The sequence below is a fragment of the Lonchura striata genome, chromosome 2 (assembly GCF_046129695.1).
Source record: "Lonchura striata isolate bLonStr1 chromosome 2, bLonStr1.mat, whole genome shotgun sequence".
Classification (NCBI taxonomy): domain Eukaryota; kingdom Metazoa; phylum Chordata; class Aves; order Passeriformes; family Estrildidae; genus Lonchura; species Lonchura striata.
In genome coordinates this window covers 61277566-61300246 of record NC_134604.1, presented here as the reverse complement: position 1 = coordinate 61300246, position 22681 = coordinate 61277566, and the positions used below count along the sequence as shown (strand labels likewise).

General features: G+C 40.4%; 1 protein-coding gene across 1 annotated transcript; it reads left to right on the top strand.

Annotated features, from left to right (window-relative positions):
* Nucleotides 1–8773: 8773 nt before the first annotated feature.
* CPB2 (carboxypeptidase B2) lies at nucleotides 8774–21876 on the top strand. The gene is made up of 11 exons (XM_021528452.2): nucleotides 8774–8883; nucleotides 12153–12228; nucleotides 14170–14294; nucleotides 14386–14494; nucleotides 15027–15128; nucleotides 15674–15778; nucleotides 18305–18421; nucleotides 18870–18960; nucleotides 20120–20322; nucleotides 21380–21464; nucleotides 21588–21876. Exons 1-11 carry the CDS (start codon nucleotides 8807–8809, stop codon nucleotides 21770–21772), a joined length of 1275 nt encoding a protein of 424 aa, XP_021384127.1. The 5' UTR covers nucleotides 8774–8806; the 3' UTR covers nucleotides 21773–21876.
* Nucleotides 21877–22681: the final 805 nt, after the last annotated feature.

The following is a 22681-nucleotide window of genomic DNA, read 5'->3' as shown; positions in this document are numbered from 1 at the left end:
TGTGTAGCCCTTGCTTTTAGTGGTGGACGTGCTAGTCGGTGTGTGTCACGGAGCTGAAATGGGGACAGAGGTAAAAATAATCTGTGGGCTCACTGAGAATGTGTCTTCTGCATTGTTATTGAAACCACAGATTGCAGAGAATGTAAAGAATTATTTCCTAGGCCATTTGTGAAAATCCCACTCTTAGACACTGTGAAAGATGGGACATTGTTCTGGCTGGACTTCCAGTATGATTTCCCCATTTGGTGCACTGCCCAACATCCTCTTCCTTTGCCCAGATACCCATAAATTTTTCTTTTTTAAGGATTCTGCAATGCAAATATGCTGCTTTGTTTCTTCAAGAATGGCCAGATCCTGATCAGATCTGACTCCCCTGTTCCTCCTAAGAATTTAATACAGGATGGGAAAAGTACAGCATCCTAAAACCCATTCTGTCTGGTCCCAGTATTTCCCAGTGCTTCCAGAGGAGGAGAACATCCAAAGTGCTGTTCAATGGAGATGTCACCCCAGCTTACTGCCCAGGAAGGGGGAATTATGAGACCATGGGCTGTACACTACTTCTCCTCTTTCCAAGTGTACCACCTGCTGTTGCCAGAGAAGAGGGGTGGCACTGAAAAGGCAGCTGCTCTCCCCTTGTAATTGACTTGAGAGTCCTTCAGAGGTAAACCAGAGAGAGGAAACTGTGACTGCAGAGCTTCTCTCAGGTGGGATGGCCTTGTATTGTGTGAGCCACATGTATGTGTTTGCAAAATGAAGGGCAATTTTTTGTTGGATAAATGGTGTAGATCTGAAAGGACTGGGTAATCCTGCCTAAAGACAGCCCTGCTCCAGGTTCCTTGTTTCAGGGAGATGGTCTCACCCCAGAGTCAGGGGCAGTCATGAAGGATGAAGTAGATGACAGATTGGAAATGGCAGCAAGAACCAGGGTGAGAAGGATGGCTTTTCCCTTGACCCCAAATGAATGCAGGCATTTGCCATCCCCAGAGAGTAGAAGAAATTTTCAGGCATTTTCCATTCACCAGCTCTTAGTAATTCAGCTTTTTTGCACAGGGGTAGGATTTTTAGAGGAGTCTGCTGAGATCGGCAGAGAGGAGGCTTCCATACATCACGCATTTCCACTAGGCAAGGCGTAGGACTTCAGGGGCTCTGGGGACTGAAATGCCTCTGCCTCAGGCTCTGGAGAGGGGCCAGGTGATGTACGGTGTTTTTTGAACCATGTTTTGTGGAAGGGGCTGCTTTTCCTCCTCCTCGGCATCCCTGCACGCATCCCTCCCCGCCGGCAGTGCCGTGGCCGCGGGCTGCTCTGGGGAGCAGCAGCAGGGGCGGGTGCCACCCCAGCAGGGAGGGACAGGTCACCGCGAGTGGCACTCGCCGAGCCCTGGCAGCGCCGGGCACCCTCCGGCAACGGGGGAAATGGATCGGGGCTCTCGGCACTCGGCCGGCGCCCGCCGCCGCGCGAAAGGGAGCGAGCGCCGGCAGGGGTACCACCGTAAATACCTCCCGCATCTTCAGCCCTGGCTCTGGAATCACACTAGATAAACGAATCCGTCGTGGTCCTGAAGGTGTGGGAATAGCTGCATTCTGGTACAGGAGTAGAAATATTTTCACTTTTCAGTGCATTTCTGTTTAATCGAGTAGTCTTACTTATTTGATGGACTTAAGGTTTTGCTTTCATGAACTGTCAATAGCAGCCTGTAATAAAGGTCTCTCTCAGCAGATGCTGAAGGCGTTAAGCCTATGACAAACATCACTAAAAATACCAACCAGGATCTGGAATTTTTTGCTGTTTCTTTCCTCAAACTTTTTCCCATCCTTCTTAGAGAAAGCAGCTGTCTTTGGGATTCACTCTCAAATCAAGCTGGCTTTGTAAGCACTTCCATTATTGATTTTCATTGCACAATAATCATGATTTTCAATGCTTCAAAAAGGCTTAGACATTAATACGAATAAAAATAAAGCATCAGCATTTAGACTAAATAGGAGAAAAAAACATGAGGGCAATCAATCCACACGCCTCAGGGTACATCTGATCACCAGATGGACTTAGAAGGAAATGTCCCCCCCACAGAGTAGTAAAGCATAATAAGGTATATGATGAGGATTTTACACCTTCTTGTAAATCATCTACCCTAGCTAGAAATCATCTGTTCTAGCCTTAGAAAGGGGACAGCAAGCAGTATGGCTGGTTGCTGTGCTCTTGTAGAGATAAGGTTGTTTCTATTTCCTCCTGAACTGGGACTGAACCAAAACCCCAACCTGACATCACTCATCCTTCTAAGTGCAGCTTAATTCTTTTACAAGCCTAATCACAAACTTCAGGTCTTGGTGTCCACTGCTGCCTAAATGACCAGCAGCTTTGATCTGGTTTCTGCTTGGAAAATAGGACCCTTGGAAAATAGGTCTCTGTCAGCTGGCTGCAAAAAGCACAGGAGCAGCACTGGTCCTACAGCAAGTACCAGTGATTGCTGCTTTCAGCTTGACGGAGAAATGGATCCTGGTGCCTCCAATCCTACAAACCCATATGCTGAGTTGCTCAGAGTCAGCTCTCTGTCTTCTCACACTTCTGGAAGCCTCCTCCACCATATGAAGAACAGACTTGCCAAGAATTTAGCAGCATTTTCCTTCAGGCTGCTCAGCCAATTAAGCCCGGTGCTTTTCAGGCAGCAGAGAGTAGCACCACTGAATGCTGAACTCTGCCTGCTGTGTGGTGAGCCATGTTGGAGCTGAAATTTATCCACAAACATAAGAAGCTGTTCATTAGCAGGACATGAATCAGGAGAGCACTGTGTACTGTTAAGGTGGCATCTGTGGACTTTGTACAGCTTAATGTGAGAAAACTGTGAATTAGGGCCAAGCTCAAATTATAATGCTTTCAATTTTTTTATAATTGTCATTCAGTGCTTGGTAGCGGTTCTCTTCTGCCGCCATGAAAAATGTGTTATTCATCTGGCAATTCCTTTGCTGCTCTGAAAGTAACACACAGTCCTTACTTCTCACCAAGTAAAATGACTATATTTATAAAGGTCTGTTTTTCATTGCATCTTATTTACTTGTTGTGCCCTGATAACTTTTCAAAGTGCTTTATAGGAAGATTAATTTGTTCCAAGAGTGCAAACTACTATTACTGTTCCAGATCCATGATAAATTGTCCAAAGCTGAGAAAGGCAAGAATTCATACAGGCCATCTGCTCAGAGGTAATGCTATATCTGAAATTTATGAAAAGAGCAGAAAGCTACATAACCAATCCCACCTAGATACACTGAACTCCCTCAGGACAGGGTCTCATTTAGTGCATTTGTTAAGGATCTAAGGAAATACAGCAATGAGTATCTGTAAATGCATGAAGCACAGAGAGGAGCCTCACACATCCACTCCAGAAATCTCCTAGCAGATGCTTCACACGTGTAGTGCTGCTTTGATTCATGCAGGCAGAAAAGCAATGTGAAAATGAAAGGCAAAACACCCTGCATGTGTGAGAGGTGGTGGACAAGACTTAAGAGCACCAGCCTTGCCATGCCATCTCCTCAAGGCCTGTATTTGCTTGGGTGTCAGTGAAACCATCCTGTGGTTAGGTAATGTGCCAGTGAAAGGCTTAATCAGCCACAGCAGGAAAACAGAAATTCCTGAGGAGGGATGCAGGCTCTGCCCACCAGTCCTACATCCACTGCTTGCAGCACTGTCAAATCACAACTGATATTAGGGAAATGTGGCCTCAAGTGTCCCATAATGCTTCTCAGATCTACCTGGGGTGATGCTGTCCATGCAGTGATCAGATCTTGCATACCAGTCAAATGCCTCTAGAAAATTTCCAAATTTGTACAAACTTCCCAAATTTGTGGTTGGAGCCAGGTTCTAGAGCAGTGATGGTTGTCTCCGCAGTGTGGATCTGCTTGCACAGACTGATGGTGGTGGGGACCACACCAGCTGAGAGGGGTGAATGAAAGAGGGCAGGACCTTTGCTCTATGGAGTTTCTCTTCACCAGCATCCTCAAACAGGCCCTGGCAGCTTTCAAACAGGTCCCAGCATTCTCCAAAAGTCCGAAGAAAGTATCAACTCTTCCAATCTCTGCCAGATGCCGTGCAAGAAATGTGAACAAGTTCAAGGAGAGCAAAGAAGAAAGAAAGTTCTGTTGATCCAGCCAGAGACAGGTAGAACACATCACTACTCCAGGGCTAATTGCATTCTGGATATGTGCACACATAACCTTTGTACATAGAGGGAGACAGGTGTGCATCCATTCACGTGCATCTTGGCCAAAGTGTGCTCTCTGTAGGTGGCACTTGGACACCTTCCTCAAGTGCTCAGAAGTTCTGCTTGGAGTGTTCCTGGGACTCTCTTCAATATCCTTTGTTTACCAAAATAAAACTGGCCTTGCAAGTGCTCCTTGCTAAGATATTGGCAAATAAGTCAACATGGCAAAAAGAAAACATGAGTCACTTGGATAATGTGTTGTTTGGGTGGTAGTTTACAACAGACCTTCAGGAAGCAGAGCTAATGAAGAAATGTTTAAACGTACAGACACCTCCCCATTTACCCCAAACTGTGCTTCACTATAGCAGCTTTCATTTTGCTAACCCAGAAGAACTGACTAGTAAAGAGAGTAAAAGAAAAGATTTAATAAACAAAAAATGTTGGCACAACAGAGTCCTCAAAAATGCCAAGGAAACATGTATTTTCAGCCTCTGCTCATACCTATCAGCCATGATTGAAGCATACTGCTGAGGTGTGTTTCCTCCCAGGTTAATCCATAATTTTCTAGCACAAGCAGCATCTGATTTTTATATTTGAGGATGATGCGAGGTAGAAATGCCAGAACAACAGAAATTTAGACATAGTTCAGATTTTCCCCTCCTGGTGATTTCATGGGCTGCAAAATTGTTTCCTGAATGAAATAACAGAGGTTGATGACATTGGCCATGTATGCAAATGATCACAGTGTCCTACAAAGATTAATTGGTTCATGAATAAAGATGAGGAGCTGAGGTGTGCAGGGAGAAATCATTTATCAATTATATGCCTTGGAAAACTGAAAGATGATGCAGCCTTAACGGCTGAATGGGTTTGAAAGGGGGACTTGTAAATTGAGTTCTAATTTTGTTCTGCCACATTCATAATAAAGGGCTGTTAGACTAATTGCATCCTTGTGTGGCTCATGACCAACAGCACTCAGCTGCATCACACAGGGAGCAACAGAGATCAGAGTTTAGTTAGATTTTAGTCATCTGCCTCAGGTGTGAAGGATGCTCACTGGTTACCTTTGGCCTCATCAGTAGTGATAAGGCACAAAAAATGGCAAAAGCCTATCAGCAATTTTCATGAGATTATTTTCCATTTGAATCTGAATTTAAAGAACCAGAAAGGACAGCACAGACTCACTTGGCTTTTATGTTCTGCTTCAGTCACACGGATGCATCAGCACGATTACCCATCCCTGAAGGGACTCCCTGATTAACTGGAAACAAGAGAATTCTGGAGGATCAAAACCATAACAGACTATGCTAATCCCAAACAAGGAAAAAGATCAGAGGGATGTGGTTGCTGATAACAGCTGACCTCTGCTTCTCCTGCCCCTTGTGAGTGCTTGTTAACAGGTTTACTGTTACAACAGAGAGCGCCAGCCTAGCATGGGCTTTAGCACACACTGAAATACAGACTCAGATCTGAGAATCTTGATGACACTTGTTATTTAAAATCTTGCTGCTGGATACTGTGCAAGCCCCAGGATCAAAGAGGATATCATACTTAGGTTACAGTTGAGTATAAAGGAAATCTCGTGACATTTGGGTTGCTGAAAACCAGGGTGAGAACCACTTATGAGAGTCACTGGAGATTACTCAGTGGCTACATCTGTCTGCAGCAGTTCAAGAAGTTTCTTCTTTGACTTGTTTTATCTGACAGCTTTCCAGGGTCTGGCTCTCTTTCACCAAAAAGAGAAGCCTGCAGGAGCCCAGCATGATGACCAGGCACAGCCCAGCATCCCAGCATGTGCTGAGGGGTCTTCAGCAATGATAGATACCCTGACTTAGCAGGGACACGAGTGCTGGTCTCTGCTACTGCCACCATTCTGGGCACTGACATCTTAAACCACCACACAAAGATTTGCCAGAGCCTGGTCTGTCTGAGGTACAGCACCCAGTGTCTGCCCAGGGGACACTGGTGTTTCTACATTGGAATGTGCAGAGGGAGAAGAGAGACAGGATTCAGCCAAAAGAATGAAGACATCTCCTTAGAACTGCCTTTAATTGTGATTATATTTTAAAAATCAATATAATGATGGCATCAAGAGGCTATATATATATATATTACCAGTCCTAATTCCCAGATGTATATTTTTCAACAGAGAAATCAAGAGAATAATTTGTTAATTATCAGCTCTGAAAACCAAGACCAGCTCATCCCTCTTTAAATGAAAGCCTGTGCATCTCCCAAAGTGACCATAAAAGTTCAACACCAACCAACACAACTGAAATTGTCCCCCATTAGTACAAGGCCTCTGGCCATATTTGCTATGGCAACACTTGCAAGTGTCAGGTCAGCAGAGCCCATGGACTACCCAGTGAGAAGGAATAATTAATCCAAGTGCAACAAAATCTTTGAACTCTGACAGAATTTTTGACCAAGCAGCTCTTCACCAGGTGATGCTGAGTCAGCAGAAGCAAAAAGGGTTGCTGGAAATGATCAGTTTTGATGAATTTCCCAATTAGAGAAAAATAGATTTGTTCAAGAAAGGAGGATGTCAAATCTCCTCAAATTCAACTAAAACCTCATCTTGCAAGAGTTTCTAAATTGAGTCTTTTTTTCCTCCAGGTTTTAAAAACAATCTGTAGAAATTCAAGTTAATTTTCAATAAAATAATTAAAATGCCTTACAAAAATATCAAGCAACAGTTAAAATTCTCAAAACTAAATGTTTTTATTAACTCAATTATTTTTACTGTTGCACTTCACAGTGTTTTTTAAGACTGCATTTTTCTTTCCTGATAATCTGGGAAATACTTCTCAGATTCTAAGAAGTCCTCAAAGGCTATTAAAAGATTTACTGCTGCAGGTAGAGTTTCCTCAAACACCTTTTTTTTTTTTTTCCTTTTTTTTTGAATGAAATATTTCCTTTGCATTCCAGAAACCAAAAAGCAAGTAGGAAACCAGTAGCTTTCAAACACTGTGTGAACAGTCACTTTGCAATAAACTGGAGAATCTCCTGGAAGAACAACCAACACTAAAAAAAGTCCTACAACTATCATTTGTCTAAAACTCTCTTCTTGGGTAGACAGTAGAAAATGTTCCCTTTTCCCACTTAATTAACACCCTAAGACATGTACAGATATGACCTTTTCCTTTCCTTCAATAAGAGCAACCCAACTCCATCAGCTTTTCAATCTCTTCTGTTAAATCTAGCTCAGCAGATTAAATTTTTCTTCATATCTGTGCATGAAACAATTCCACATGAAATAGTGTCTGAATGAGCAAGTTTTGTATCCCGTATTTTATTTTTATTTGACAGCTTCCTTTCGCCTGTGTGAGGAAAGAGCATCTGAACCACTGGTTTAAAAATCAACCCTTCTGACAGAGTGCTGCCCACTGCCCTTGCTGGGAATGGCCTCTGTACTTTATCAGAACTTCCTGTTTGTTTGAACAATATCTAAAAAGATAAAATAAGAACTAAAAGTGTAGGTAAGGCATCACTTCCCATAAGCCTTTCTTTGCCTTTCCTTTTGGTGTCTGGTTTGTGCTCAACTCCAGTTTGGGGATTTTCAGTATTGGTGTATTTTCACAAAGACATTAACCCCAGTGTACCCACTGGAGAGCATGATTCACCTCTGTTGACTTCAGCCACCTAAAACTCAGCTGTCCGGTTTCTTAGGACAGGACTGCCCTTCTGAAACAATTAAAACAAAACAAAACAAAAACCCAAAAAAACAAAACAAAAATAAAATTTACAACAAAACCAAAACAAACCAAAAAACCAACCAACCAAATAAAAAAACCCAGGACTGTGTTTGACTTCCAAAGGCCTGGCTGCCTGCTTAGGTGGAGAATTGTCTCTCATCTGGACCAACTTTAGCTCCATGTTCAAGCATGGAACAGAAATGAAGATTATCTATTCTCGACATGCCAAATTCACAAAGCTTTTCAGCATGTCCTGTACAGATAACTGTGGATAGAGAAACGAGAAGCCAATCTTGGGGGCATGCAAAAATTAGTAATAATGAGATGAAGAGTCACTTGTACTTTTTCTTGAAAAGTAATCCTTATGACATCCATAAGGAAAATACATGGATGACAAAACACTAAAAAACATATGTCTCACTTGCTCCTTGTTTTCTCTGCTAGCAAATGCTAGGAAAAGAAGGTTTCCTGATCAGAGTTTTTCTGTTTGGACTTAACCTCATTCCCACTGCTTTGAACCAGATTCATGCTTGACTGTGATGTCTTATAAGAGAGCTGGATGCACAGCATGCTGCTGGACCACCAGAAATACTAGAGGATTACAAAAGCTTTGTGCTTGTTGTCCAATCTTATGTCTGTGGTTTGTAGCTGCAATAAAATAAAAGGCTGAAATGACAAAGTGATTTGTCAATATGAAAATGTTCAAAATGTATTTTATCCTCTCGTACATGGACGACATCAGTGTGAGCAGCACCTCCCCAGGGAGCTTTGTCATATTGACTTAGCCACCAGGAGCTTGGGGTTGAAGTGAGAAGCAATATTAAATTTTAACTACTCTTTAAATAACATTTTTAAAATCAATAATGTGGGTCCTGAACCCTTGGCTTTCCTATTGCATTTGGTTTTGTTGTGAATGACATGAAGATGAAGTTTTACTTGCTCTTTTTCACCTTTTTTATCTTGGTTCCAGAGAAGTATGTCTTCACTATTCCAAGGTAAAGATCTACTGATGCTACTGGGCATTCTAGAGTGTAGTGGGTGGGAAAGCATTGATGCAAAATAATTCTGAGTTGTATGAGAAAACATTTGTCAAAGGCTGACATATATTTATTGCTCTTGTAATTGGATATGTGGTTCAATTTAACATAAAGATGGTAGGGGAAATGAAATTATTTTAAGTCTTCTTTGCATCCATAAATCCTATGTTTTTAATCATATTAAGACTACTCTTTTCAGTCTAAGTGCAAATCAATTCTGTTCATTCAGTACTTTTGAATGCCAATAAAGGGTATTTTGAAACTTAATAGGAAAAATAATTTGCTTCATTTGCCTTAAAACAAGATCTTAAATGAATTACTTCTTGAGGTAGAAAGAGAAACCATTTCAGAAAGTGCTACCAATCTGTTTTCTTTCCAAAGCAGCTTTTATGATGTTTTTTCCAGGCATAAATCATTCCTGAATAACCATTTGGTATTTGTACAATGTTTCAGAAGCAGCTTTATTGTTACGTATTGATAAACTTCAGAAATGCCCTGAAACCAAATGCTTTCTTAAAACATGAGAACATATGTCAGAGATGAAGACAGGCAAAGTGCTTTTATTTTCTGCCTGTACCACTGGTTTAAAAACCTGAAATGTTTTAATAAGTAGAACTAAAAGGATAAGTTCCTCATGTGGTGATTTTAAGCAAAGCTGAACAATTTAGGATTAAATACAACCTACTCCCAGAATTAAAATATCTACACAAATAAAATGTGAATTATTTCTCGTATCCCTTCTGTGATTTTGCACCACTCTGCAGACTTGTGAAAGATGACCACCATTGAGTTCATGCTTTTCCTCTCCCTTTGTGATGCAATCATATTTTGTTGTGGATTGCTATGGAAGTGTGAGGATTAAAGTAGGGGGAAACAAATGTGGGTTTAGGTGAATTCAGTGGAACAATGCTGTTCTGTGCTATTTGAAGATTTATTTATTTCATGTTTAAATAGAACACTGAATATCTGACTCTTAAAGAAGAATATGGTGATCCCCACTAGAAAGCAGGAGCCTAATCGCCCCAGCCCGTTATGAAAATGGCTAAAATAATGAGATTTATCTGATCAGATGAATTTTTACACAGCTTTGTGTAGGAATAAGTCCCCTTCATCTTTCTGTACAGCTAGTAGGCAAAAATAAGTGTATTTATAGGGCAATTAATTTCAGGTTAGCACACACATCTAAATTAGCTCAGGTTAACACAACCCCTAGGGTGCCTGTTTCTTTATTAAGATAGTGCCTAGCTCATATGAAGACATCAAGCCCACCTAAGATTAGCAGAAATGTAACTTATAGGGTAAGATCTGAGTAAGGTAGTGTGGGGATGGCAGCTGGATTTCTACCAAGAGGTAAAACAGAAAGGAAAAATATATGGGAAACAGGGACAGAGCTCAGTGGGTCTCTGGCAGAACACTGGAAAAAGGAATGAGAAGGCTCTTTTCAAGGGCAAACTGAAAGCAATCAGGGAAGAGGGCAGGAGAACACAAAGAAAAGAGGTGAATTTGAGATGACCAGGTCCACCTGTCCAGGGGCAGCAGGCAGGGCAAAGAAACTAGGGATTGAGGCCTGATTCTGAGCTTGGTAATAAGGGTTTATAATTAAAATTTTTTGTCTGGGTGTTTTCTACAAAGAATGGGAAAAAAGACAGATGAAAGAGGGTACAATGCCAAAGAAAAGCAGAGCAGTTGAGAGGGGCAACAACTACAGTTTTGGCTGTTAATACTTGCTACACTGAAGTGCAGGGGCAGAATTCTGATCAGCTTATTCAGAGTATTCAGGTCTTATCACGAGAGCTAGGGAGGAATTGTAACAACCGTTCAGTACTTACCACACTTGGACAAAAAATTTGTGCAACAAATGGTGGGGTACAAATACACATCAGCTTCCCCATTATGGTGCTCTCAGGCTGTGGGAATCATGCAATGGAACCAGATGCAGCAAGCCTTTTTTTGGCTCCTGTGTGAAAAGACTACCTCAGCTATAAGAAGACATCAATTTTTAAAGTAGCCTCAAACACACACTTCAGAGTGCACTAAAGAAATAGGCAAACCGCCCACCTTGCCTATTCCTGATTGGTTTTTGATGTTCTGTCAAATGATGGTGGAGGCAAAAATAGGGTTGGCGTGTTGTTGGTTCTGCATGAGAAACAACAGTGATTGCTTGGAGCCTGGCTAAAAGTAAAGATGAATCACCTGGTTGCCAGATGCTGTCAGGTTTCTGCTTGAAATCAGTCACAGCAACAAGCTGTGACAATCATGTTATGCTGCTTGAAAACCCTAGTTTTGAGAGCCCTGCTTGTTTTCTCTTCAGGACAGCCTTTGCAGACAGGGCTGGCAGGGACTTTGATCATGCCTGGTTTATACAGTGCCTCCAGTTCCACGTGATTAAATGGCTGAGAGCCACCTCCACCAGGAAATGGAAAGAGGGTTCTGATATTCCCTGAGTCTCCTTCTTCTACACACACAAATTATTTTAATTACCTATACAATGCAATTCTTAACTACATGACTTGCAGGGCACTGATGATCAGGACTCAATGCAGAGTGCTGTTTTTTCTGAATTTCACTTCTGTCACCAACAGTGGCATCAGGCATGGAGTAGCTGGGAAGCACCATGTCATGTACAGCATGTCCAAACCATGGTTTTCAAATAGAAGGGGAATAGAATTTACTGGGGAAAGATGGGGAAGACAGTGGTACAGACCATCTGAAACAAAACCAGCAGAGGAACATAAATAAGGACACCAGAAAAGCTTGACTGAAGTAGTAATGCACATCTAGAAAACATCATGTCTGTTTTTTGCCAAACCTGTGAGGGCTTTTGGCAGACTGGGAGGGCTGATGTCTCTGCTGAATGGTGACCAAGAAGCTCAGGGCACAATAGGAGAGCCATCTTCCTGTTCTCATCTGGTTTTCAACTGCTGCTGCTGTGCTGTAGATTAGCTGGAGCTGGTGGCTGTAGTGCTGGTACCAGCTTCCAGGAGCAATCTCAGTGTTCAACAGTAAATATTGGTTACCAAAGCCCTGCACCATCTCTTGCATGGATTTTACTGATTAGTAGATGCAGAGGCTGGAACCAGATTCAGCATCTTCACTATTGGAGTGTCTTTGAGTTCATGGCACACAAGCCAGGGAAGATGAGAGAGGCCAAGCCTGCTTCTTCCCTTTTGCATGAACTGGAGCTGCTCCAAGTACCTGTGCTTTACCTAAATACCCTTGTTTTTCAGGGATGAAGTTTTGTGGGCTCTCCCACAAACCAATGAACAAGTTGAAGCTCTTCAGGATTTACTGAACACCACTGAGGTAAACAGATTATTCTGGCTCTGAACTCTAGGCCAAATTTTCCCCCCAAGTGCCCTAATACTGCTTCTCCCTCACAAGAAAGATCTAGCCCACTTTCATTAATTTGTTTTAATACATCAGCTCAGGAAATGCTTGATTTTAATTTCTCACTACCTTATGATTTACATGTGTTTACATAATGTTTCAGTAATGAATTATATAAAACTTTATATTTCTGCAATTGATTTTGTGTATTAAGGCACTGCAAAACTCAGAAAATACCAACACACAGTAAGTAGAAATATATTTGCTAGAGAACCTCAGCACTTTTAACCAGTGTGATCATGACTTATATATGGCTTGCACACCTTTGAAGGTCAGGACTGGGTTTTTGTGGTATTTTTTTAAAGGTAGCATCTAGAAGATAAAAATATCTTAAATAATATTTTTGTATTATTATTACTTCTATCTTTCATCATATAGAGGAGTATTTAATTAAATGGAGACATCTCTTTTCTTGCCCAATCATACCCTCCCAGTTTGAAGTCAACACTGCAACAAAGGTGTAACCATTCTTTCAATCAACATAATTTACAGGATGATTGAAGATGGGTTTCATATGACTGAGAGCTTTCAAAGGTGTCTATGCCCAGTCTTTCTCTGTCTTTCTTGGCTCCTATTCATTTTACGCCCACCCTAAAATCCTTCTGCTGTCCCTGCTAGCATGTTCTAATCATTATTTTAAGTTCTCAGAAACGTCTTGATAACCTTCCTTGCTGTTTTCTACCTTCAGAAGTCAAGTCACATTTACATCTCTTTTTCTGTACCAATATAAATCTCCACTCCTCCATCTTTTTTTTATTACTGTGATTCTTCACTTTCTGTACACAGAAGCACCAAGAAGTCAGGAAGAACTGCAGAACATTCAATGCAAAGAGGGCTTGTGGTATTTTCTTCCAAGTCCTTTATGGGAATATGCAAATGAAACATTTTTCATGGATTATAAACCAGACAATTTGTTTCTATTACTATAAACTGGGGAATCTAAAAGAAAAAAAACAGAACAGGAATGGCAAAGGGAAAGGGAAAGGGAAAGGGAAAGGGAAAGGGAAAGGGAAAGGGAAAGGGAAAGGGAAAGGGTAGGCACAGACAGTACCTCCCAACCAATTTTAATGTTTACCATTTATTGTTCAAGCAATAGTCCTTGTGCAACTGAACCATAAAGGAAAAAAATAAGCCCTATTGTCTGGTGACTTCGTGCTGTATGATACCCTAAAAATGCACCCAAGAATTATGCTGACTTTTTTCACACTCTAAATTTATGCCTAATTTACTATTAACTGTAATCCCCAGGTCTTTTTGTATTATTGGTTCTGAGGCTTCAGTCTTTTATTGAATATGCTGGCTTCTGATTTTATTATTGTAAAATATTTAATTTTACCAAGAACAAACTAATTTTCTTACTTTTCTCCAATTTCTAATCTCTGTATTACTTCTTCAACTTGACTTATATTCAAACCCCTTCTGGCACTTATTTCTTCCCTGATCAAAGTCATCAAAGATTACAATAACTACAAAGCCTGGTCTGATCTTCATTAATTCTCCAAATACCCTCAGGGAAAATAACTCTCAGCACACTTGAAAACATGTAACATAATAACCAACTAAATATATCTATTATACTAGAAATACTATCTCAGAAAATGTTATGTTCTTGTCTTTGTTCTTGATTTATGAATTTCTGTGCAGAAGTCATTATAAACTTTTCTTAAATACACACATTTCACTTCCAGAAGTAGCAGAATGCTACACATCACAAGGAACATTAAACAGCTTGTTATGAGTGGTCTCTTAAATTGAAAACATATGCTTTGATTATTTTCAAAATGCTTATTAAATGATAGTAAGAATACTTTTTCTTTCCTCAGTAAAAAAAATAAAATGTTTTTGAAAACTTTGTAGGTCATTCTCTGGCAACCAGTTGTGGTTGAAAACATCCAGAAGGGCAAAGAAGTCCATTTCTATGTCAGGGCATCCAACATAAATAGCATAAAAGCTCAGTTAAGGCAACTGACCATCCAACACAAGTATGTATTTTTTATTTGTTGTCATGAATGATTCTGTAAAATCGTTTGTCATTTATTTAACAGGCGGTTGTGCTCTTCCTTTGTTATTCAGAGTCTTGCTGGGAGATGTTCAAGGAATTATTGAAAAACAGACTGCCAATGACACAGTCAATGCTCGTGGATCTTCCTCATACTATGAAAACTACCATTCAATGAAAGAAGTAAGCTGGTTTTGTTTTGAGCATGTGTAGATGCAAAGGGTGAAATTTATCTCACAGTTGAGAATGGATATAAAGGGAACTAAATCATCAGCAGTTAATAATTACCACTGTATTGCACAACAATTAAGATTTCTTTTTATTGTAACGTTTTCATAGAGATAGAAAGAAGCACCAGACAAAATCTCTCATACATGTATTGCCTCAAACTGTGGTTCAAAGACAGTAAATACAGAAGCAAAATGAAGTCACAAAACAAACATGTAAATATTTAAAACATGAAATCAATAACAATTGAACCAAATATAACTAAACAGGAATTTCAGGGCTACATTTGGACTGTGTTGTGGCTGCATTTTACTGCTGGTTTTAACAAAAATTAGAGTCAGGCATGTGGTAGGTGGGTTAAATTATTAGTTTTTCTTTCTCATCAGATAAAAATTTTGGGAAGTAGGATGAATTTAAATCTAGACTACTTTCAGGGAGGAAGCAAAACAATAAAAAGAAAATCCACTTACTAACTTCATCCTTGCAGATATATCATTGGATGGAGGCAGTAGTGCAAGTCCACTCTGATCTCCTCCAGAAAATATATATTGGATCATCCTATGAAAAGCGGCCGCTTTATGTTCTGAAGGTACACCTGTGACTTACTGCAAAAACTTTCCAAGTACTACTGTAAGCAAATGATGGGGTTTGGCCAGAACATTTCTTTAAATCTATTACCTACATTCTTATTTTTTGTGATTTTTAGAAGTCCCAAATTGTTCTAGTAAGATGCGTTACTGTTGCAAATGCATTTGACCAGATTAGGCTCCTCTCTGGGTCACAAGGAAGTTACCACATCTATGCCATCATGCAAAGGCATGAAATACTGGCATAGTGGATGCCCTCCTCTGTTGATGATGAAGCCAATCTAGTTTGTTGCCCTGCACAGCTGATGGAAGACTCATCTGACCTCAGCTCTTGCTGTCCTCTTGGTGCCTGTGTTAGGACTTTGCAAGCAGCCTGAATGGCTCTGACTGTATGCAAACCTAGCCAAAGGCTGCATCCTGGCCCAGGATCAGTCTGAGCTCTCCTTACAAGACAGATGCTTCTTCCATCTTGGTTACCTTTTCACTTCCACTTTTATGTGGTACCCTTTACAGTGGTGACATTTGAACACACTCTCTCTTTTGTCAGATTTCTAAAAGCAAGGAAAAATCAAAAAATGCCATATGGATTGACTGTGGTATCCACGCTAGAGAATGGATTTCTCCTGCTTTTTGCCTGTGGTTCACAGGTCATGTGAGTACATAACCACATCTGATTACTGTTTTCAAAGCAAAGCAAAAGATCTTGATGCCATTTACCTTTGTCCAATTGCATTGTAGGATCCATAAAGCCTTAATCAATTTACTCCCACAAGACCAACACATTATATTTATGTCTAAACTGCAAGCATAGCAGTGTGCGTGTATGTGTGTGTGTGTGTGCGTGTCAGTAGATAAGAGTACATGTGAAAAAAAGGTATTAGGAGCAAATGCAAAGGAGCTCAAATGTATTATTAAATATGAAAGAAACCTCAAAGTATGTGCAGCAAGTTCAACAGAGGCATTTATTGTTATGAACGGTCAGGGATGGAGAGGGCATGCAAGAAAAAGTACCAGTGTTTGGTAATCTACTAGGGCCATGTCTGTACTGCCGCGTGGACTGCTGGAGTGGTCTTGGCTCTGAGTCACGCAGCACATGGTGACTTGTGTCCATGTTACTGCAACTGGCACTGCCTGGAGCAGGTCAGAAGATACACAGGGTGAGCTCAAGCTGTCCTACAACCCTTGGCTCTTCTCTACATGCCTTCCTAGAGCCACAGGTACCCCACATTTACCTGCTCCAGATATGGCACAGCTCCACACCAGCAATCCACTGGCTGTGATGCATTACCCTCTGTGCTACTGCTCCTCCTGATTCCATGTTCTTTATTTCTGTTCCTTTTTTTTTTTTTTTTTTTTTTTTTCTGGATTTGCAGAGAATAACCACATAAGCAAACTTCTTCTGAAGGTATTACCCTTGCTAGTGACACCCTCATGTCAGACCTCCAGAACATGACCAACAACACCCAGCTGTAGTACCTGTTCATGGTCATGAAGATCACTGATGGGTTGAGCCTGTGGATTAATCACTGATGGGACAGGCTTAGATCAACCAGCCTTGATATGTGGCCACAGACAAATAGGCACATCTATCTTTAGTATCTTTATTATTGACACTGCTCAGGAGAGGGAACAAAGGTGCACCAAAAGAAACAACATCCACCCTTTACAACTGGATTATAAAATAGATTGCCTGGGTCTTCTTTGAACTGAAAGCATCTCTTAACTCCCTATGCTGAGCTGCTGACCCAGTCCCTGGTATGGACCAGGAAAAGGCTTCTGAGGCCTTTTTGGCCCAGACAAAGTTGCCCATTTTGCTCAGTTAATGTTCTGAGATATTTATTTATTATTACTTTTTCACAAAAGAAAAGTTCACAGTAAAAATAAACCATATGACACTGGACTTCAGTCACCAGTACTATAGTCAGAGAAACAACATAGACAAGTCCTTGAAATGTGAATTATGTTTTGGTCATGATGGAACTAAATAATGTGGTTGATTATGATAATAATAAAAAAATAAATGTATTTATTTTTGCTATCAGTCACAACTATAAAATCTCAATGCCTAAAACATTTGAAAGGATATTGCAGGAATTAGGGATAGATACAGCTGAATGGACCTTGTGACCCACTGATAATCCCAGCTTGCAAGGTTCCACTGAATAGAAATGCATTTGCCCTTTTCATGCTGCTCCAAATAATTACCAGCTGTGCTGTCATTTTGCCAGTGACATGTCCCTGCAGCATTTTTCAGAAGTAACAAGCTGAACATTTAGGTTCTCCATTCCTTTGATCTAATTTGTGTGGTTTAAATTCAAATTTTGTTTCTGTATCTCTTCATGAAGCAATGTTTTAAAATCTGACATTAATACATATCTGCACACATGCACTAAAATCATCAGCTCTCCCTAGCAAATCCTAGGCATTCTTTATAATGGGTCCACTTATTATAATTTAATTTTGTCGTTAAGATTGTACAAAGATTGACATTTCTCATTTAGTCAGAGGAAGCCCATTGCCTGAGGATAACTAGGAAGGATTTAAAATGAAAAAAGGTGATCTAAGTAAGGCATAAAGATAAAACAAGGATGATGAAGGACTTAGTCTACTCTAATAGTAACAAACCGACTCATCTAGATTAAAATTTATTTCTTTGTCATGGACCAACAACCAGGTTCGGTATCCCTAATGCCCTCAAAAGAAGCTGTGAGGCAAAATTAGCAATGTAGATCATACTGACTCTTGTCATACAGTTGCACTAAACTCACAATGCAACCAGAATAAATAATGTTATGTACAGCAGCCATTTGAAATATTACTTGTTATTTTGGAGCTTGCTGTATTTTGGGCAGGAGGGAAGGTTTCTATTACTTACACAGGCAGCAAAAGCTCAAACCTTCCTATTAATAGGCTTCATTTCTGTCTCATGACCACCCACTAACACTAAAGGACTGCAGTGTCTCTGACTGGCTGTATCAATTTTAACCTGTGGTGCTTCTGAGCAGAGAGCTTCTTTGCTGTTTAACCATTTCCATGACATGATGAACTTTATCAGACTCAGGTAGACTGCTCTGATAATTACACAATTATTTTACACATACCACCAGGTACCATTGCAGGAAGGTAAGAAAAATAACAATCACAAGTGCTTTTAATATGTTTCCCCTGTGCTTTAAAGGCAATCCATGTGCGTGAGAGAGATCGGACCATGACAAGACTTCTGGAGCACTTTGATTTCTACATCATGCCTGTGATAAACGTGGATGGCTACGAATACACATGGAGCCACCCCTCTGTATGTAAACCTTTTTTGAAAGGTTGTTCAAGGTACTGATTTGCTGTTTATGGGAATTATCATTGTGCATGGTTAGGGCATAGTTATCATCCTGGAACTTCACATCCCAAACTTATTCTGTACTTGGAATTTCTGTATCCTTCCTCACAGAAAGTTGGATTTGTACTGCTAAACTCACATACCTAGCCAAACAGTATGTCTCCTGCCCTCCTTCCACAATCCAAATTCCATGGAAATCAGAATGTGATCACTTCGGATTCTACCCAACACTTCCTTTTATCACCCAGCCTTACTAGCAAGCAGACTGTTTTAGAATCTTCCGTGGTCTTCACTAGCACAGGACTGTAGAGGTGCACATGAGAAGTCACATTTAACTAACCAGGGAGGTGGTGCATTGACTTTTTCAGCATTTTTTCCCTGAACATGGCTTGTGTGTCTCTTTCCATAGAATCGTCTGTGGAGAAAAAGCCGCTCCTCGCACGGTAACAGCAAGTGCATTGGTACTGACATGAACAGGAATTTTGATGCACACTGGTGTGGTAGGATATAATTTTCTTCCTATTGAACCCCTGCTTTTGGCCATTACAATTTTTGATTTTGAAAACATTTTCATCTACTGTTCCATGAAGTTAGTACAAAGACAAATGTAGCTGAGTATCTATTATGAACCAGTGAAATCTTTCCCAGCTTTAGATAATTCCTTCTGGGACTCAGGATTTTTCATCCCCAGATGACACACCATGGAATAACCTCTTCCCAGCACAACAGAGCCCCTTGCATCACACCATGACACACCTGGGGTGGCTGTAGGTGGGAAGAAAGAAAGAGGGAAGAGGTGGCCCTTGCCATGTCACCCAAGGCCTGCTGCACTATCCAGCTGAGTAGATGCTCCACTGTGGTATACCAACTGATCAGCTCAGTGATCCTTCCATAATGCCTAGCTGACCAAGATTTTTTTGGTCCTTAGTGATTCTTATGAAGACTATATTAAATTATGGCAGGCACTTTAGTACTTGTCAAGTTTTGTCCATAGTCTGCAGAATAGCTGCCTTAAAATGTTACCCTATCGATCAGATCTGACTTCACTCAGTGCTGACACTAAATTCCTAAATGTATTTCAGTCATTCTAGACCACTGCCAAACCATCCACAGCTGTTGTATCAAGAAAAACATGCATTTTTCCCCTGTAAAGATCTTGAACGCTTCCAGAAAGTTATTTGGTCTTATTCTGAAGACAGAAGTGGTGAATCCTATTTGTCGTCTTGATCATTTGTTCCAGTGTCAATTTTTCTTAAAAATTTTCATTTGTTTCCTCAGCTTCCCATTGGGAGTTTGCTTTCCCACAAAATTAAATAATAATGTAGGATTACCTTCTTCCTATAGTTCTTCTAGATTTTAAGATGTGATCTCTCAAACATGTGATGATTTTAAATGAAGAATATTCATCCTCTCCTCTAAGATTTTTTATCCAGTCTTTGAATGCTTTTTCCCTACATCTTCTCCTTGATTGTTTGTAAGAGCACAGTAGGTGAGAAATCCTGCTAGGCTTGCAGAGATTTCTACATGGATGCAAGTTTCCATGATTTCTTGTGTATTAGCATCATACTCTGCTCTCATTTCATACTCTTACATTTTTCATGAACAGAAATGCAGAAGTGAAGAAATAAAGGAGTAAAACTGCATTTTTTTTTTTTAAAGGTCCAGGAGCATCTCACTCTGAATGCCAGGAGATATACTGTGGACCCTACCCAGAATCTGAGCCTGAAGTAAAAGCAGTGGCTCGCTTTGTCAGAGACCACAAGGACACCATTAAAGCCTACATAACCATGCACTCCTACTCCCAGTTGGTGTTGTTTCCATATTCTTACACTATGAACAAAAGCAAGGACCATGAAGAGCTGGTAAGTCTTCCCACCTCCAGAAGTTTCACACTTATCTCAGAACTATTCACCATCTTGGTCAATCTTGTAATGAGGGAATCACTATGCTGTGAAGATCAAGAATTAGGAAATTACATTTTTCTTGATGTCCTTAACAACTTTAAAAAGTCTGGGCTGGTCTAGTAGTGTGTAAGTCAGCAAGCTGCTTCTGAAGGCTACAGAAAAATGAAAATATTTATTCCAGATTGATTACACATCAACAACACTTAACATGTTGAAGCTGATGCTAGAAGAGCAGAGTCCTGTTGTTCTGGACGTCTTGAAAAGATACATATGTGCAAATTCTTCATTATGTTTTATGGTTTATATAAACTGTAAAATTAATTGGGTACGTTACACTAAAACACCTTTTACATACCTAAGCAATGAGGTATTCTGGTGGATACTTACTACTTTTATTAAGGCTTTTGCTAGGGATACTTATTTAAAATTGTCTTAGTGGTAGGATGGAAAATATATCCTGTATATATAGAATTTTACTTTCTTGAACCACCAAATAACACAGCACAAACTCTCACTGAAAACAATGGAGTTCAAAACAGAACAGTTACTCTTTCCCTGTAAAGCAGAGAGAGGTGCACTGATTATTTATGGGCATTTCAGTCTTCTTCATGGTTTAAGAGCAGGGTTGTCTCAATTAAAATATTTTACTGCCATATTTGTCAATATTACTTAATTAAAGAGTGACTCAAGTACTGTGGCAGAAAATAAAAAAAATATGAGATGAATGAGAACAAATGGTTTGACAAGAATTTATTGCCAGAAGTGGGGATAAGATCCCATCCATACTTTTTATCTGTCTACAGCAGGAATGCCATCTGTAGCATGGGCATATGCTGAAAACTTTTATCACATTTAGTGGGTTTTCTAGGACCTTTTATATGATTATGTGATTATTTTTATGTGAAATCCTGAGCACACTGTAAGTAAATTCTAACTGTGCACATTTTATCTGTTGTCACAAGGCCTTAAAGGTAATGGTTTTTAACCTTAAAGGTCATGTTTTGTTTAATTTCAGGAAAGTCTGGCACAGAAAGCAGCTAAAGCTATAAAGAGGACAACTTGGAAAACTTACAGACCTGGTGCTGGTGCACAAACAATCTGTAAGTATGACTTTACTGTAATGAAAGGCAAGACAGTATATCCTTGCTAGCATCAGAAGAAAGCTTTTGAATAGAAAAAGTTATGGTTTCAGGCAATTTTTCTATTTTCCCTTCCTCACATAGATTTAGCTCCTGGAGGATCTGACGACTGGGCTTATGATCTTGGCATTAAATATTCTTTTACCTTTGAGCTTCGGGACACAGGAACTTACGGATTTTTGCTTCCTCCTCGAGAAATCAAGCCAACTTGCTTAGAAGCACTTTCTGCTGTCAAAGAGATAGCTCAGCACGTTCTGCAAAATTTGTGATGTTGAATATAATTTATTCCAGCATGACTGCAGCTAGTTACTTATGAAAATGTAATAAAAAACAAGCTTGCTCCTTTATTAAACTTCTTTCTACATAGGCAAAACTCTAGAATGACTGTACCCCCTGTATTTTAAAACACATCAGTTTTTTTCAGCCATACTTATATACCTATATCTACAATGGTAGCTCACTGCACCACAAGAGTAATAGAGAGAGCACAGTGTAAGGGGAAAAAAAGCACGTATGTCCCACTAGGTAGTGGGAACTTCAGATGAAAGGGTCTCTGACACAGGGCACACTTGGCAGACTCCATCCATAGAAGAGATTCCCCCATTTAGGTAATTTGTGTTATTGTAGGATTTCATTACAAGAGAACAGCCCTACTTACCACATCCCCTGTGAAAGAGGAAGGGTGGTCACAGCAATCGAGGAGCACAAGTGGCCAAACCACCAAGCGGCAGCACCCAGAGGCTGCTCCACTGCAACTAGCCGAGCCCATTCACCCGGCAGCCAAGGGCTTGTCGCAGCACAGCTCTGGCCTGAAGGCTCTGTAAGGTGACGGGACAAGGGGCAATGGTTTTAAAACAAAACTGGGCAGGTTTAGACTAAGAAAGAAGGTTTTTTTACAGTAAGGGTGGTGTGGCACTGGCACAGATTGCGCAGAGGGGTGGTGGAATGTTTCCCATCCCTGGAAACATTTATGGACAGGTTGGATGAAGCTCTGAGCAACCTGCTGTACTTGAAGCTCATGGAAACACAGATTCATTGAGATCGGGAAAGACCTCTGAGATCATTGAGTCCAAGGTACAATCCAACACCACCCTGTCAATGAGACCAGGGCACTGAGTGTCATGTGCAGTATTTTCTTAAACACCACCCGGTATAGTGATTCCACCACCTCCCTAGGC

What these genes read in the sequence shown, in the direction of transcription:
- CPB2 (XM_021528452.2), top strand. Translation starts at nt 8,807, where the DNA reads ATGAAGATGAAGTTTTACTTGCTCTTTTTCACCTTTTTTATCTTGGTT. An exon ending in GCCTGTGGTTCACAGGTCAT is followed by an intron (nt 15,779 to 18,304) that starts GTGAGTACATAA and finishes TGTGCTTTAAAG; the next exon opens with GCAATCCATGTGCGTGAGAG. An exon ending in ACACATGGAGCCACCCCTCT is followed by an intron (nt 18,422 to 18,869) that starts GTATGTAAACCT and finishes CTCTTTCCATAG; the next exon opens with AATCGTCTGTGGAGAAAAAG.